The 19,333-nt window shown below is 40.3% G+C and overlaps 1 protein-coding gene across 1 annotated transcript in view; it reads left to right on the top strand.

Moving 5' to 3' along the window:
* The window catches only part of SORCS3 (sortilin related VPS10 domain containing receptor 3), a 550,161-nt gene that overhangs the window by 264,378 nt on the left and 266,450 nt on the right, over positions 1 to 19,333 (top strand). The window contains exon 4 of the mRNA XM_090279550.1: positions 17,004 to 17,162. Within this exon, the coding sequence (XP_090135676.1) occupies positions 17,004 to 17,162 (159 nt within the window). The remainder of the gene's footprint in view (positions 1 to 17,003; positions 17,163 to 19,333) is intronic.

Raw genomic sequence — 19,333 nt, forward strand, 5'->3', positions numbered from 1 at the left:
CGCAGCTGTTCAGACTATGATGGGACTTAGCCACAAGTATTTATTTAGATCAACTGTACTATTACTATTTTCCATTAAGCAGAGGGTTTATTGGGAGACTAGTCACTTTACAAGCTAGATAGGAAATAGTTTTGTGCTTACTTGTATCTTCAGTTTAATTTCTGTATCTTAACTCTGCTTGGCAAGCAACAAAGAAGCTGGAGCCAATGAGTGCTGGCCACAGCGCTCTTACTTTATTTATGTTTTATTGAGGTAGAATTCACCTAACATAAACTTAACCATTTTAAAGTGAGTAATTCAGGGGCATTTAGCACATTCACAATGTGTACAGCTGCCACTTCTGCCTAGTTCCAAAACATTTCATCACCTCCCAAAGAAGCCCATAACCAATAAGCAGGCACTTCACATTCCTCTCTACCCCTGGCCACTAGAAACCACCAATGTGCATTTTGTCTCTATGGATTTACCTATTCTGGGTGTTTCTTATAAACAGAATTGTATAATATGTGACTTTTTATGACTGGCTTCATTCGTTTAGCAGGTTTTTGAGGGCCATCCCTATTGTAGCACATATGCATACTCCGTTTTTTTTCCTATGGTTGAATAATGTTTCATGCATATGTACCAAAAGTTGTTTATCTAGTCATCCAATGGTAAACAGTGTGCTAGCTCCACATGTTTGGGCCACATTTTGTGGACAGTGTTGCTAAGAACATGAATGCAAATGTATTTATCTGTTTTTGGTTCATTTGAATGTATACCTAGGGGTGGAACTCAGATATATTATTTGCACAAAATAATCCTTGCTTCCATCCAGCCACTGGGGTTCTCCCCCTGGAAATATAATACACCTCACCTCGATGGGAGCAGGCTTGGCCATATGACTTGCTTTGTCCCACAAATGCAATGAGAGCAGAAATGACTAGTGTCCCTGTGAACAGAACCCTTCTGAGCCATCCTGAGGCTCTGCCATGACTCTGTTCCCTCATCCAGGGGTTTTGCAGGGATGGCGGGGGCTTCTCCTACAGGCTGGGTTCATGGAGGCAGGCAGCATGGGCAGAGCAGTGGGTCTTATGAGCTCCCTCAGAAAGATACTAAATTGGGCTGTGGGGGCAGGCTAAAAAGATGGGAAATCTCCTTGCTGTCCGGGAGCTTACAGTTTACTGTCATTGAATCAGGTAGCGTGAGCTCTACAAAGCACTGCAGAGTGGTGAGGGAGGAATCCATGGAGCTTTCTCAGAGGACTTTGGGTCTGGCCTTAAAGGCAGCTAGGGTTTAGACATGCAGCATGAGAAGAAGAGCATCCGGAAGAGGAATGTCCTCAGCAGTAGCTTCAAGGTGGGAAGTGGGATGTCTGGGAAATAGTGAGTTGGGCAATTCTTTTCAAGAGCATAGGAGGTTGGGGGATATGGGGTTGGACAGGTCCATTGCAACCAGTGTGTGAGGGACCATGACCTCCAGGCTGAGAAGCTGGTCTGTGTAATCGGACATTGTATCTCCCAAGCAGGGCGCAGTAACAGATGACTGTCCCATTGCTCTTTCTTGTGCTTTGAGGGTTGGACCTGTCCTTGTACAACAGTGGTCATCAATCTTTACATTTCTATATTTACTTCACACAGCTCAGCCCGAGTGATCCCTCTCCTTCCACACACTGATTCTCGGCATCTGCCCTTATCTTAGCTGAGAATAATTGTTTTCAGACCCCACAGGGAGCAGAAGGGAGAGAAGGACCCTGACATCTGTTGAATGCCAAGACAGGCCAGGAGGTTTCCGGCAATTACTTACTTCTCTTTGTACTGTAAACCCATCCTGGTCGGGGGGCGGGGGGGTGTATGCGAGTCCTCTTTGGATTTTACAGTGGAGCAAAACTGAAGCTTCGAAGGCAAGGAGCTAACAGATGAGCTAATAAGTGGAGATGGGATTTGAACGTTATCTTACTCATCTCTGTCCTCCCCATGTGCATCCTTCAATCTGGCACACGGAGCCTCAGAGAGTGAAGGTGAGAGTGACTGACCACGTGGCTGTGACGACATGAGCAGGCAGGGTCTGTATGATGCCCGGTCTAAAGGGGAGGAGATTTTGGAAGATGCTCTCTTCACCACCACTAAAATAAATACTCTGGAGATGCAGTGAGTAAGATGCCCACAGCTCTGGTTGAAGTACGGGGTCTGGACTCTGTGAGGTTCTTGGATGCAGCTGGCTCAGCTAGGAGAATATTCCTATTTATCTCTTGTCCTGCTTCTCTGTACAGACTGCTGGGGGCGGGCAAGTCCCTCAGCTGGTCCTTCTCAAATACATTGTCCAGGGTGTGTTCTGGCCTTTTGCTGTAGGAACTGAGCTTTTTGGAAACTCTAACTAGAAAAGTGGAGCGGGATGGGGAGAAGAAAGCAAGGTGAAATGTAATTTCCTTTTTAATATAGATGGTCATTTAATCTAATATTATAGGCAGTGATTAGATCTTAAAAAACTATAAATTACATTTGACAACTCTGGTGTGCTCTGCTTTCCCTCTGGGCAATTACACACAGCAACACTGGGCCAGGCTGAGAGGTCCTCTCTGAATGAACTTTGTTTATTGGCTCTTAATGAGAAGTGATTAATCTAAATCACCATCGGGGTGGATCCTTTTACCGAGCTTTGGGCTCAGAAGTGGCAGCTGTACCTTTTGAAAAATGTGCTGCTCTATCCTTAACAATAATAAAAATTTTGAGAGAGTATGTGGGGTGTTGTTTTCTTCCTTTGAACCATGAGGGGGAAAAAGCCACATACACACTCAGAATGGTCACTGGGGCAAAGCAGAAAACTGCCACCCTTGAGTATATCCATGTCTCCTTCCTTCAGTCTTTCGTCTCCTGCCTCTCTCCACCCTCCAGGACTGAAGCAGCTGGGGCCCCTAATTATGCTGTTACTGAAAGGCCCTCTTCTCTGTTTATTACAGTTATTGTGGCTTCTTCTTCCCTCCCTGAACCGGGACTGCCTGGCCCTGGATGATGGATCACTACACAGAGTACCTGCCTGGCAAAATTGCCACCTCTCTTTCCCCTCCCTCCCCTCTGCTTCATACTGGGAAAGAGAAAGCAACTAGAATGTCCTAAAAACCCAACAGGAAAAAATACACACACACACAAGGCCTTTTCTTTGGGGATGATGGGGTGAAGTTTATAGCTGAAGGATGAAAACCAAAGGAGAGGTTGGTGGCTAGGGCAGGACAAGAGACCACTGTGGACAAAGACCTGTGGGGTGAAAGCCTCCCAGGTTCACCTCCTGCTTTCTGTTTGATCTTCTCTGCCTTCGTTTGCACTCGCCCTGTCATTCACTTGCTGTGCCCTCTCTCTCCTTCCCTGTGTCACCAACACAGAGCACAGCAGGAAGACCAAAGCACTCAATTTGGGAGCTAAAGTTCTGAGTTTGAGCCCCAGTTGTAACATTCAGTAACCAGCTGTGACCTCCAGCAAGTTGCTAAGTTCTAACTCTGGTGGCTCTTTGCCTTTGGGATGGGGTGTGGTCGATGGAACGACAGCCTCCCAGAGATGTCCCAATTCCCAGAATCTGGGATTGTGTTAGATTACACAGCAAGGGGCGATTAAAGGTCTGGATGGAATTAAGGTTGTCCATCAGCTGACATTAATATAAGGAGACTTCTCGCCTTCATTGGTATGGCTCAGTGGGTTGGGTGTTGTTCCACAAACTGACATGTTGCCGGTTTGATCCCCGGACAGGGCACATGCCGAGGTTGTGGGTTCGGTCCCTGGCTGGGGCGTGTATGAGAGGCAAATGATCGATGTATCTCTTGCACATCAATGTTTCTCTTTCTCTCTTCCTTCCTTCTCCTCTCTCTAAAAATAAGTAAATAAATTATTAAACAACAACAACAGCAAGGAGACTACCCCAGGTAGGCCATTGAATTATAAGAGTCCTTAGAAGTACGGAAGAGGGAAGGCGCAGAGTCAGAGGGATGGGATGTGAGGAAGACTGGATGGGCCACTGCTGGTTTGGAAGATGGAAAGGGGCCAGAAACCAAGAAATGAGGGCAGCTTCTAGAAGTAGAAAAAACCAGAAATGAGATTCTCTTCTAGATCCCTCAGGAAAAATAATGCAGCACCCCAGGTACCTTGATTTCAGTCCAGCAAGACCCATTTTGGGCTTCTGACATCCAGGACTATAAGTTAATAAAATTATTGTATGTTGTTGTAAGCCAGTGAACTTGTTTTCAGCAACAGGAAACTAAGACAGTGTGGATAATAACACATGCCCTGCCTTCCCCAAGGAGCAGAGTGAGGATCAAGGACTTGTCAAACTATAAAATGCAATGCAAACTCAATGTCTTTGATGTTGTTTAACTCTACCTGAAGGTGAAGGTAAACAGAGCAGGTGTCTTGAGCTGGGGGTAGAAAACACAGACCAAGGGTCTGCACAGAATACAAGCGCCTGCCCAACTCCTTGCATGGTCTGTTCCTTTTCATTATTATTCTTTCTGGGAGCTAAATGTCTCTCCCCTGGGGGAATGGGATCAGTGGTCCCCTTTCTTTTCCTTGGGTCACTTTCTGCACTGGTGAAATGATTGTAAAGTTCCATCAGTTATGACGGATGGTTTCTCTGTGGACCATTAGCCCAAAAGGCTGTTGTCTCAGGAAGTGATTATATTCTGTGTTGATCACTTCTAACATTTAGCGGTATGTGAGTCCATCCCTGCTTCTCAGAAGTATGAGCAATGACTGTGGATGAGGAGTTGAGTTTTAACTCATATTCACACGGTCATCATTCTTACTGGACAAAGTGGTGGTCCCAGAATGCAGTGACCTTGCTACCAAGGCCCATGAAGCTCTGAGCTGCATAGTCTCTCCCAACTAGACCAGGACAAGGGCATTTCCAAGCTTATTTACTCCCTTGATTGTTTGCCTCGTGAGAACACAAAGCTTGCTTTGCCTCTTCTTACTAAAATAGTCCTTCTCACACATCTAAGGTTAGGTCCCTGAAAATTGCCTAGGATGACATTCAATGCAATATACAGATGATTTATCATAGACGTGTACACTTGAAGCCTATGTAGTCTTATTAACCATTGTCACCTCAATAAATTTAATGAAAAAAATTGCCTAGGTTGAAGGCTTCTCATATGAAGAATTTAAGATCCAATGGGAAAATTGGATTAGTAGGTGAACTTATGAAAGCCCCATCCCCTTTCCTTAATGTTTACTAAATTAAATATTAAAGATAGCACACTGAATAAATACTGTATCAGTGACAATCTACAATTCTTAAATTAGTCATAATGGGTACTGACCAATTAATTTCCGCTTACCATTTCTTGTGTACTAGAATCTTTTCAGGATCATCCACCCACACAGCTTCAACAGGATGCTTATAAATTAGGTTTATTGTGTGGTAGACAATGTGCATGCTGGTAAGCATATTTTCTTTATATTTCCATGTAGTCACTGCCTTTCTGATATTAGGATTTGAAGCAGTGACTCTTAACTCTGGGGCTCCACTGTGGTCCCACATGTGTACAGTAGCAACTTGGGTACTTGAAGGAGCAAACGCCTTGGTTGATATTGAGTCAACTGATTTGATATTTCTCAAAATCTTTCACGGTATACCTGGTTATTATCTAGGCTCATGACAACATTGTGCCAAATTCCATGGCTTCCACCAGTTTAACCTGTGACCCAGCACCCTCCATCTGGTCTCCTTGGATACGTGTCTGGGTTCACATTTTTCTTTAGTTCTCTTCATGTGTAGAAAGACCAAACAAACCAAAGTCCCCAAATGAAACCATAATACATTAAAAATAATTCAACAAAACAATGGACATTAATTCCAACCCAATTCTGTAGTTTTTTTTCTTTTCTTCAAAACAGGGCACTTCTTTTTTCTTCTCTTCTAGGTTTAGACTTGCTTTGTATAAATATTGGAAATAAACATCTTGCTGAAAAATAATATGGCCATGAATATATTAAATTTGTATTAGACTTTCATAAAAGAGAATAAAGGAGGCAGATGGGGCCATTGTCCTAGGTGACAATTATCACCCATGGAGCAGGTAATGTCTGGGCTATTAATGGGCAGAGCTTCAAATAAAGGTTCTATTCACTGCTCTTACTCAGATGGAACAAGCTTCTTTGGCCAGGGTACTGGTAAGCCACGAATATAATGCACTGAACATTTGGACAAGCAAACTGAGAAACCCTTCAGTGATCTTCACTCAGCCATGTATCCAATGTTTATTGAGCATGTGCTTCACTGAGCCCAGCAAAGATCAGAGGATAAGATATCACTGAAGTTCTCTTCCTTTAAAGCACTTAATACCTAGGTGGCAAAATGAGATGAAGAGAAGTGAAACAAAAAATAATTAATACTTATACATTTTCACATATTTTAAACCTTTCAAAATCATATCATTTTAAATCATATTAAATTTGTGAAAACAAATTTGCTGATAAAAGGCAGAGATTGTTCTGCTTGAGCATTGGGGGGACTTCATGGAAGGAAGAGGATTTATTTTTATTTTATTTTTAAAATTTATTTATTTTTAGAGAGAGAGGAAGGAGAGAGAGAGAGAGAGAGAGAGAGAGAGAGAGAGAGAGAGAGAGAGAGAGAGAGAGAGAGAATGACTTCAATTGGTTGCCTCCCAGCCAGGGACCAAACCTAGTCATGTGCCCTGACTGGGTATAGAGCTGGTGACCTTTTGGTGACTGGAATATTGGCCCAACCAACTGAGCCACGTGGCCAGGGCAAAAGGGAGAGAATTTTAATGAGCCTTGAAGAAAGGTATGGGCAGAGAGGATGCTGGACTTTCTAGGTAGGGCAGGAACATTAGCAAAGAGAAGAATGTTGGTATATGTATAGCGATTTGAAAAAAACTTTGAGGGAATGGTTGTTAACAGCATACGGTTGTGTTTTAAAGGCCAAGCCTCAGAACAATATGGAACCCCCAACCGAGGTGCCAAGCTTGGTTTCTGTGCCATGTAGAGGGCACTGGAGTATCTTGTGGAGGGGAAATGGTTAGAGCTTGGCTGGGGGAACTCCATCATGCGGTGTGGGGAGAGGGGGGGCACATAGTTTGGAGTATTGTTGGGGGAGGGGGCCTGTGATTTCTATTCCACAGAGGAGGTCAGTAATATCACTTTTGGAGTTGGGAGGTGCTCTTGCTGATGTTTGCCCTTACCCCACACCTGTCATTCCTTCAGAGCAGTCCTCACCATGCACAGGTATTTATCCAGCTTCTCAGGTTTTCCAAGGGCAGGCAATAGTTAAGATTGAGATTCTTAATGGGAAAGTGTGTCTGTATGTGGGTAGAGAAAGAGAGGAAAAATATTATAAAGGAAATACCTGCTCATGGCAGATTCACAGAATATTTGGGAGCTAATAGAAAAATGTAAAGCTAAAAAGAAAATTTCTCATGATCTTGCCGCACAGTAATGACTTCTGTTAGCATAGAGTGAGTTTATTTATGTATATATTCAGACATAAAATATAAACAATTTTAAACAAAGTTGAGATTATGCTTACTGCGTTTTTAGCCTGCTTTTTACACACAGTTTAAATGTATGATTATTTTTCGTGTGTCATAAAACTATTTGAATTCACACTTAATGGATGCATAATATTCCACTGAATGGAGTTAGCCTCCTTTATTTGATCATTCTATCAGCTATTTGGGTTGTTTCCAATTTTTTATTATTATAAATAATACTGAGATGAACATACAGGTGGATAAACCTTTTATTGGGTCCCAGACGGTTTCTTTGGACAGATTCCTAGAAGAGAAATTACAGGGTCAAAAGTATACATATTTATAAGATTCTTATTTCATACTGCCACATTGCTTTCCAGAGCAGCAATGCCAATTTACACTTGCCTCAATCCCATCCGCACACTTTACTCCAATGCCTTTGCATTGATCGCCAGCGTCCTCCAGGTTGCTAAATTCAATGGCCAGTTCTCAGTACTCATCTTACTTAACTGTCAGTTGCATTTGACACCTTGGACACTCTCCTCCCTGATACGCTTTCTTTCCCTGATTCTAAGGTTTTGAGGACACTGCAGTTTCTGAGTTGTCCTCCTTAAGTTAAGGCTCATTTCTTTGAACCTTAAACAGAGTGTTAGAGCTCAGTTCTCCAGACATTTTTCTCTCTCTATTTGCTGTCTTGGTCATTTCCAGATTCTCTTCTTTAAGAGCTATTCAAGCACTCGTGTCTCCTGAGTTTTTTTCTGCAGGTGAACCCACTCTCCAAAAATAAGCTTAGTGTATCTATTGTCTGTCTACTTAACATTCCCTGTTGGATGTCTATTAGCCATCTGCCAGTTTAAAGACCGGATACCTTAGTCTTAAAGCCACAGCTCATTCCTGCTAAAGACTTTCCTATCTTCTAAGTGCTAATTCTGCTTTTCCAATTGTTCAGGCAAAAAACTTGTTAGATGACTTGAGTTATTTCTAATTTTTAACTACGATAAGCAACACTGAGATGAACATATAGGTATAAAGCTTTTTAATCAGTCTATTCACTCTCTCCGACATACCACATCTAATCTGCAAGTGAACCCTTTTGACTTTTGCTTTAAAATATACCCAGAAATAGACCCATTTCAGTACCTTGGCACTTCAACTTAGCTCAGGCCATCAGTCACTCCCCTCTGGATCATCACAGTGGCCTCCCACTGGTCTCTCGGATTCTATCCCTCTATCCCCCCACCTCCCACAAGGCTCTGTTCAACCGAAGTGGCAGCCAGAGTGAAAGGATCAGGTACAACCTATCAAAATGTCTGGGATGCTGTGAAAACAGTAGTAAGAAGAAGTTTATGTTATTACAGCCCTATCTCAAGAAACAAGATATATCCCAGGTAAACAACCTAACATTACATCTTAAGAACTAGACGAACAAAAGCATCCCAAAGTCAGAAAAAGAAAGAACATACTAAAAATTAGAGCACCATTGAAAAACACTATATAAAATGCAAGCCACAGCCTATCAGTGCCTTGCTCAAAGCCTCAGGCTTTCCACATCACTTGGTATAAAGCCTGGGTGCTTATAGCACCCACTGACCCATTTACAACACTCTGCCTCCTTCCCTTCATCCTAGTTCACCGGATCCTTATATCCTTTTTTAAATATTGCCTTCTCAATGAGGCCTTTTCTGAGCTCCAGAACTCTTTATCTTGCAAAACTAAAAATCTATACCCATTCCCCTAGCCCCTGGAAACCACCATTCTACTTTCATTCTCTATGAATTTGACTCTTGTAGTTTTCACATATAAGTGGAATCATATTACAGTATATTTTTATATGTATACACTGCCTTTGTTTATTCCTTCATCAGCGGAAACGGGTTGCTTCCACCTTTTGGCTATTGTGAATAACAGTGTTACGAACATGGGTGTGCAGGTATCTCCTTGAGGCCTCACTGGATCATATGTAATTTCATTTTTAATTTTTTTGAGGAACTGTCATACTATTTTCCACAGCAGCTGCCCCATTTTGCAGTCCCACCAACAATGCACAAGTCTTCTAATTTCTCCAAATCCTTGCCAACACTTATCATATTCTACATTTTTACATCCCAATGGCTACGAGGTGGTGATATCTCACTTATGGTTTTGATTTGTACTTTCTTAGTGATGAATGATATTAAGCATATTTTATGTGCTTTTGGTCATTTACATATAGTTTTTGGAAAAATACACATTCAAGTCCTTTGCCCATTTTAAACTATTTTTTTCTTGTTGTTTAGTTGTTGTTTTTGTGCTTTTTTTTCTGTTTGGCCTCATGATTGTGGCTTTATTGGTGATGCTAATGTTAAATTCTGAAGGATGAGTAGATGTAATGGGTTGGGGTGGAAAGGTGGGGAGTTTAATCTTGGCAAAGAGAATGGCAAGTGTAAATGGTAATAGGCAAACGAGACATGAATATAAGTATAATGAATATCTGTAAAATAAATATGTAATTCAGATATTTCCCCCATAATAGTATGCATATATATATACATATATATATGTATATACAGTATTCTCTCACTTATCGCGGGTATTACGTTCTAGACCCCCCCACGAAGTAGGAACCTTACATTTATTCTACACTCTTAAACCTACGTAACTTTAACAACATACGTATACAGTACCGCAAAATCCCGCTACGTAGCAAAAAATCTGTGACATATAATTAAATGTAATATTTTAAAAAATCCCATGATACAGTGAGGTCACGATAAGTGAACCACGATATAGAGAGGGACGACTGTATATGATGACAAGGTTTCTCAACAGCAGCATTATTGACATTTTGTGTTGGATGATTCTTTGTTGGTGGTACTATCCTGTGCACGGTAATGTGTTTAACAACATCCTTGACCGCTACTCGCTATGCCAATAACTACCTCTTTTTCCCCCAGTTGTGACAGTTAAAATGTCTCCATATATTGCTAAATGTCCCCTGGGGGCAACCCCTCCCATCACCCTGAGAGTTACTGCCATAAGAGGAGATACTAGATAGATAAATATATAGATAGGTGGGGGTTGATTGGTGAATGCTGGTATATTGTAACATTGTGATTGAAAGCCTTATCTTTAACAGGCTCTATTTAGAAGTCGATATTCAACAACATATCAGTTATGCCAGTAGGTTTAGGGGTCAGCCTAAAGAACATCTCTCTTATATTCTTTGTGAGCTTGTATTGGTAATATTGTTATTTGTTATTGAGTACAAGCTGTGCTCAGGGTCTCCCATTAAGACTCAGTTATACAGTAAATTATAGTATTTCTCCTGTTCTGTTCAGAGGAGGTGTACTTGCTACTATTCTGAGACTGTTTTCAAAGCATTGGATTAAAACTAGTTTCCTTTGCATTTCTGGTATCTCTGGCAGAGTGAGGGACCGAGAAACCTTTAGTCGCCCCCATTTTATAAATTGCACACAGGAAAGAAAAAGAGAGTGAGGACTGAATAAAGTGATGTAGTCATCGATGATATTGTATGACTTGCCAGCAGCAGGAAAGGGTGTATTTTGGAAAGATTTCTGGGGAAGATTTCAACATCTCCAATACTAATTTTGACTGGCTTAGAAGTAAATAAACTTGTAAGCTTTGAAGTTGTAAGTTGACTAAGCACACCCCTTGCCTGATTCTTAATCTACTTGTATGTCTTTTGCAATTTGCAATACAACATTAAAATTAGGTCCACTATTATTCGATTTTCCCAGGAATTTCCTGCTGAAAGTATTGGGAAGTTTTAAAAAAATGCTATTGTACCATCCATATGTTGGTAAACTCTAATAGTTATCTATCTCTAATGTGAGATACAGAAAATTCATGTATAGTGAATGGCCAGATACACAGAGATGGATTGTATGAGGTTCTCAGTCCTAAGGTAGTGGTTTGTTTACTTGCTTTGTGGATTGGAGCCTCCCATTGAAGAGATGAGAATGGTCATTCAAAGTGGCACTTTGTATAATATTTAGCAAGTTGTCACAATTACCTACCGATTAGCATTCACTTTGGCAGTGTTGATATTTACTAACAGAGTGTATTTTTCTTCAGTTATTATCAGGGATGTAAAATGTATGCAAAACAAATGTAAAAAGTAGTTTTTCTCTCTCCCACCCTTCCATTTTTTAAATTATGCTAAGAAAACCAAAATAATATGAAATCTACCCTCTTATCATGCTCTTCCAATTGTACAGTACAGTATTGCTAACAGTAAGAACAATATTGTAGCACAGATCTCTAGAATTTTATCACCTTGTATGACTGAAGCTTTGTACTGTTAAATAATAAAACTTCAACTGAATACATTTTAAATATACGATTGGCTTTGTTAAATGAATTATGAATGGGGAAGCATCCTATATAGCAAGTAGAGAGGTTTTTAAAGGCAGAGAAGGGCTGAACAAAGGAGATTATGAGCAATGAATGTACTTTTCTGGCAAGGCCGCCCTCCGACGGGGAATGAATGGAAAGGTCTGTCAGGGGATTGCTTCCTAGTGCTGACCAGGAAGTTCCAGGGTGGCTGGTCAGAGGTCACATTCCTGGGGAAGGCTGAAGCTGTAATTAGGGTGGGTTGTAACTCCTGGTTTGCTGACATACGGCCTTAACACAGGTGACTCCATTTTGGGCCTGTTGTCCCCTTTTTAATACTACCCATTTCATAGCAATGTTCCTCACCACCCATCCCCTTCGTTTTTACCCCCCCAAACTCAGGAATAGTGGGAGCCCAGAGGGAGGCAAATAATCTCCAGATCCCTTATATTTGTCCCCAACCTGCTGGGCATTGCTTCTGACTGTAGTTTTGCTCCTATCCTGGCCGATTTAAAGATAAAGGTTAATGTTTACTTAGCAGTTATGGGCCTGTGCTAAGCTCTTTTACTGGTGATCTCATTTAATTATCTCAGCAGCATTGTGAGTTAGAGACAATTATTATCTGTTTTTAATAGATGAGATTATAGATTGGGAAAATTGAATAATATCCTCAACATTTACACATAAAATAGCAGACTGAGGATTTGACCTCAAGGCACCAGTCCCCAGAGTCTGTATACCACTAATGACTCTGCTGAACCAGACTTGAAATACTCCTCTTCCAGGACATGTATACGCCCACTGTAGGTCTATGTCAGGAAAAGCTGGATGAAGAATCAAAGCAAAATGAAGCTGAAGAAAAAACAAGACAAAATTCTCCAGTGGGAACTCTTTCCTGTTCGTATTGTCAGAATCACGGAAAGGCAGAGCTCACAGGCATGGCTGTAGGTTTTCCATCTATATACCTGTAATTGAAAATGAAAAGGCAAGGGTGATACATTTCTTGGTTCCTGCAAAAAGAAGTGGTCACAATGTTAGCACAAGCATTATGACTATTTCATGAATTCAGTCCACAGATATTTAATTTGGGCACATTTTAAAAATTCAATTTTAAATATTTCAAAGAAAGGTGGGCACTTCCCATTTTGGCACAGCCCTCACCACTCAGTGTCTGGCTTTACCTGCTTCACTCACTAGGTGCCTACTTTACCCTCAGAGACATTTGTATTTGCAATCCCTGCTTAACACATTACGTCCAGGTGATGAGAATTCTTGTCATTTCTAAAAGGCCTTTAAATTCCCTGGTATGCAACGTGTTAACAACGGACATGTGGGTGGAGATGGAATGATTTTCTTCATATCTGTAGTATTTTAATATACAACCCACATATTTTATCTTGAGACAAATTCTGATGAGGCATTTGCTCCCTTATTATATTTATGTTAATATCATGGTCTCCTCTTTCTCCTTTTTATTTATTTTTTTTTAGCACTGACATTACCTTTTTTTAGGGGGACAGGTTGGGGTGGATTCCTATTTATTGAATTTTTATTTCGTCTTGGCCAGGGGTACATATTCATCAGAAAAGATAGGGGATTAAAAATTTTTTTTAATGAATTTCTTGGAGATGCATTAAATAAAAAAGGATGGAGACCTGCTTCTCTCCTTTCTGACTTCTACTTGTCCCTTGATAAAGATATGGTTTCAATGTCCAGTAAAGTGTTAGGTGTACAGGCGGAGGTGGTAGCATTTGAGTTGATGAGAGGAGATCAAAGTCAAGTTGCTTTTCTCTTCCGAGCCTCAGTTTCCTTATCTGTAAGTACAAATAATGATATTTCACACGAATCACACACAGTTTTAATAAAATATCCAGTAAAGTGCCCAACACTTTAGAAATTCCTGCACATGTAGGTTGCTATTCCCCTTTCATTAATTCTTTTCAGAAATGAGGACTGAATATAGACACTGCCAGCGATATCAAAGTGTATACAAGGCTTTCTGATGAGAATGTCAGGGAAAGGTTGCAATAAAAATGTACTGTGGCCAACAAAGGCTTCCTAAAACCACCACACAGTGTCAATATGCCTTATATATAAATTCATTTCTGTGTGCACACCTGCACATATATGCTGCCTCTGTGTCCATGTATGCACACGTGTGCACACATGGATGTGGCATTTGTGTGTGGATTGCTGTGTTTGTGCATGCAAGTGTGGGGGTGTGTGTGCAGAAAGACAGGGCTGGAGGAAGAGGATACATTGCAGTAGTTGCTTGATGGTAATCCTTATTTAGTGTATTGTAACTCATGGCATATAAAATAAAGTTTGTTTATGACGTTGTCTTATCATCTAATTAAAATCATAGGCATGCAGCTTCTTTATACCTGCATAAAATAAGCAGTTTAATTTTTCTGCACCAGGGGAAAATGATTTCATCGCCTTGTTATGTCGCCTATCAGTACACAGTGTGAAGTAAGCAAGAGCGGTTATGAAAGCCTCATTCTCACCCAGTGTATTTGTCCTCTCGTGCTCTGCAGGAATGCATCCTCTGAGGTGTCCTCAAGGGCAGCAGTGGTGCTTTTCCCAGCTAACCTCACCCTGTCTCAATGCCATATATTCTATCGCTGAATAACACGCCGGAGAGCTTTCCCCTAGATTAGCGATTTTCAGCCCATGTTGGGCAGCACACTGGTGTGCCACAAGAATGTTTAAAACATGCAACACCTGACTGTTTAGTCAGGGACACTGCCCTCTGTTCCCTTAGATTGTCACATTAAAAAATGGCAACAGCCAACACAACAATAGCATTCCATTATGAATGAATTAAAATTATACCTTTTTTTGTCAGATTGGCAAATATATGTATATATACATATATATTTGATGTGCTTCAGTATTTTAGTAAATAGTTTAAATGTGCCATGAGATTAAAAAAAGTTTGAAAATTATTGCCCTAGATTATTTACACATGTGTGAAAAAAGTATACAATACATCCATTTCTTAAAAATTTGCTGATAACTTCTAATACCTTATTTCAATGAAGTCATAGCACATATTTGAGAAAAAGAAACTAAACTGTAAAGGAATAAAAGAAAAAAGTAACCATGAATATTAGTAGTTAAAAGGATTGAGTTTCTTTTACAGCTTACTTTATAATACTAATATATGCTATGCTAACATTTTAACAATCCTGCTACTTAATAGTTTTATTTTATAAGGTATAAAAAAAAATTTTTTTTTTTTTGCTTTATTTTGGACTTTGAGCACCATGATTCAGACCATATGTAGAAGTAGCCCCAATGACTAGTAGCAGTTTAGCCAAAGACAGAAATACTGCAAGAGGAAACAATCTCAATTGCTAACTTGGTCGCTGAGCCAAAACTAGGAACTCAAAGGAGTAGAGTTGAGCTGGATAAAAATGGGCCAAAGTGCTGCGTTGCTAATGAAGCTAGAGACACAAGCAGAGGGCAGATTATGCCAGGCTATTTTAAGGATTTTAGAATATAGGAGGATAAACGATAAGCCATTGAATAGTTTTAAGTAGGGGAATGTCAGAATCAGATTTGTATTATAGAAAGGTTGTTCTGGCCACAGTGTACAGAGTGAATTGGAGGGAACAAGGCGGAAACAGTGAGACTGCCTAGTGGCACTTTACCGCAGCTGAGTACAGAGATGATCACATTTTGGACTAAGGTGCTCACAGTGGGCAGGGAGAGAATGGACCTGATTTCAAAGTATTTAGTAAGTGCAATACACAGAACTTAGAGATGAATTTTAGGACGTGAGTGGAGAGGCAGCGTTAAGAATGAATCTCAGGCTTTTGGTTGTTACAAACACATGAATGGTTGGTAGAAACACTTACTAAGCCAGGCAGGAAACACTGAGGGAATGATAGGACTGGAAGGAGGTACATTGTAGGGCATGTTGAGTTTGAGGTGTTTGGGTAACATCCAGATAGAAGAATCTACCAGGAAGCTAAGTTTTCAAGTCTGAAACTGAAGGGAAGGAGACCTTAGTTTGAGATTTATGAGTTGTCCCCAGAAAGATGGTAATCGAGGGAAAGAAAAAGAGAAGTGGAAGAAGTTACCAAGACAGTTTGTTGAATGAAAAGAGAATAAGGTCAACGCTGAGGGTTGAGGAATGGTCATACTATAAGGATAACAGAAAGTTGAATATTTAAAAGAGGTGGAAAGAAACACCAGACAAATACGTTGTTACACAAGTACCTGGCAGAGAGTGCTTTAGTAAGGATGGGATTGCCCATGGTATCAAAGATTCCCAGGAGTTTAACTAAAGGAAAGGTCTGAATGCCTAAGTGTCACCTGGTAAATACTGAACAGGCAATGACACCTTTAGTGGGACCAATGTCATTGAATTAATATAAGTAGAAGTCACATTGCACCTATTGAAGTAGGCTTTTCACTAAGCTCCAAAAGGTAAATTGTAATCATAGCTATCACTTCTCAAGAATATTCATTATACCAGGCACTCAGAGCTGGTTTGGGTATCATCAGACTCAATTATTGTCATGGAAACCAAGGCCTCCAGAGGTTAAGTCATGTTCCAAGGTGATGCAATATGAAAAGAGAAGTGTTGAGATTTGAGCATGTTTCCTCTGATGTCAGAGTGTTTATACCGCACCATTCTGTCTCTCTGGCTTGGTGAGGACAAACTTTCTTGAGCAGCAGAATTCGCCTTGAGGTCCTTTGGGGATATGTGCTTCGGGAAATGTTCAGAGCAGAGGGATCACGAAGACACTTAAATCAACTGAATCACTAAAACAATTCAGAAAGAATAAAACAAACATGAGATTATAGGGGGATCCTTTTCATGAGTAAAAAGCAATAAAAGCAACAGTTTGATGTAGCGTGACATGGAAAATTGAGTGGGAAACAAGGGGTAGAGAGGTGTGATGCCCTCATGTCAGGGGACAGAAAACCATAAGAATATGCTCTTGATACCTAAAAGAGAGACGCCCCCAAATGAAGCCTCATTTGTATGCAGACCTAACCTTGCACTGTATTTCTACTCAATTCAGTAGTGAAGGACTAAATCAGGGGGAAGAAACCCGATATTTTATATAGATCCCAGAGGCCCCTTTCTGTGTAGCGATATGCAAGTACAGATGACTTTATATTTATGCTTTAATTTCTTCTACTTATTCTCTCCTACTAACTCTATCTATGTTTTCTCCTCTCTCCTTTTCTGTTTTAGATCATGCTTCTTAGTGATCCTGAAATGGAGAGCAGCATATTGATCAGCTCAGATGAAGGGGCGACCTATCAGAAATACCGGCTCACCTTCTATATCCAGAGTCTGCTCTTCCATCCCAAGCAAGAGGACTGGGTGCTGGCCTACAGTCTGGACCAAAAGGTGAACATTGTTTTCATTCACATCTTGTCACCCAGGTACCACTTGGTGCAAAGCACTTGTTTATTCCATCCAACTTTTGGAGGGTATTCAGTGGCATTTCATTATTCCAAACAAGCTGATTTTGTCTTCAGGAACTAACTTTCCTGTCTACTCTTTAGTATCAAAATACATAGAAGGCATCTTTCATTTATTGGCAATGTTCTTTATCATTTTACAGGTGCAAGGTGGTTTTTTTCTGTAACTTTTCCCTGTGAAGTAAATACGAAATATGTATTCATAATAATTTTATAGTTACTGTAGTAAACAGAGATGTTCAAATGCACCCAACTAGTAGCTGGAGGAGCCAGTGTTTGAATGCACATTGTTAGATTGCAAGTCTAGGGTGTATTCTATCAGACTCTGCTGCCTTGATTTGATAATATTTGAATATACCATTGTTCTGAGTTTAGTGAAGAAAGCAAAGCTTTAAACGTGTCTGTTTTGTTATTTTCTGTAAGTACATTCAGATTCAGTGGGCCAATAAGTCCTCCTCTTTGAGTTCTACCTCCATATATTCTGGTTGTATACTTGACCTTGTCTCTTATAGCCTCAGAAGCCTCTTGATTCAACATATTCCAAAAATGAACTTCTGATTTTCCCCCAATGTAGCTGGTTCTCCTCCTGTATTTCCTAATTGTATCTATTTAGTGGCAAAAATCAGAAATTTAGGAGGCATCCTTAATATTTCCTTATAGTCATAACCCAGCAACTCTAATCCACCATCAAGTCGTATCTTTAACTATCTCTTGATTCCATGCACTACTTTCTATTGCCACCACCATGCAAACATAGGTTGCCACTGTCACTTGATTATTTTCAGAGCCTCTTCAAGTGTGTTCATACTATTACCTGAAAAATATATTTCTCAAATGTAGATCTTATGATTTCTTGCCTTTGTTAAAATTTCTTCATCATTTTCTCATTGCTCACAGAAAAAAGACCACAGTCCTCAGTAGGATCTATCAGCACCTCCTTGGTCTGGTTCCTCCTCCTCCCTCTTGACTCACTGTTATCACTTCCCCTTGAATGGTTTTCCCCAGCCCCACACCCCAGCTGTCTTCCTTGCTCCATTTCCTGGGCCTGGAGTCTTCTTCCCGAAGGTAAACCTCATCACTGCCAGATCTCAGATCTGGTATCACTTCCTCAGGATGTCTTCTCTAAACTCTCTGACAAAGTTATATTCTTCTTGATATTCTTTCTCATAGCACAGTAAGAAAGAATACTGATATCCCTTCAGAGTACTGTTATGGTTGAGATTTTACATTGATTTATGTGATTTTTGGATAATCTGCATTTATCACTAGATCAGAAACTCCAGGAATGCAGGGCCATCTCTGTTTTTACTTACTGTTGTAGCATCAAACCCTAGCACAGTGCCCGGTACTTAGTAAGTGCTCAGTGAATATTTGATAAGTGACCGAATTAGTCGAAGAATACATAAATGCTATGTCCATGAACACTCTATGGTTGATCAACCTATACTTAAGAAAATGGACTTTAGATTATTTGTCTTTATATTCCCTGCCATCTCCAGAACCTTAGTATAGTGCTTGATATCAAACTATAAGGTAATAACATCATGGAATCAATCAATGAAAGGAAATGGAAAATTCCAAGCATGGTCTTGTGTAGAGAGATCCACAGAATAACCTTGGTTGAAATAGCTTCTACTCTTTGTTCTCGCTTAAATCCTGAAATAATTGCTCCTCAGTGTGTATTTGAATATGTGATTGTAAATTTGAGTGATGAGTGTGTATATGTGTGTGTGCATGTGTGTGTGTGTATGCATGTGATGTCAGCACCTTTAAACAATAATTTCAACATAAGCTTTATATCTCTCATTAATGGAGCCTTGAGGTGGGTGTCAGGTGCTTAATGCAAGCCCCTAGGGACAACCACATGACACTTGCAGAGCAAAAGCCATTGCAAATACATTTCTTTCATGGCATCAAGTGGATATTGTATAAAAGACTTAGCCAAATGTCAGTTAGTCTGTGGGTTTAGATGCTTTGTATATTCAGGAATTATTTTATTTTTTATTTTTTTATTTTGGTTTTTCAATTACAGTTGTCCCCTTTTCCCCTAATTTCTCTCCCCTACCCAACCCACCCCCTCTCCCGCAATCATATCCC

Source organism: Furipterus horrens, unplaced genomic scaffold, assembly GCF_987537825.1.
Source record: "Furipterus horrens unplaced genomic scaffold, mFurHor1.1.pri manual_scaffold_5, whole genome shotgun sequence".
In the NCBI taxonomy this organism is placed as follows: domain Eukaryota; kingdom Metazoa; phylum Chordata; class Mammalia; order Chiroptera; family Furipteridae; genus Furipterus; species Furipterus horrens.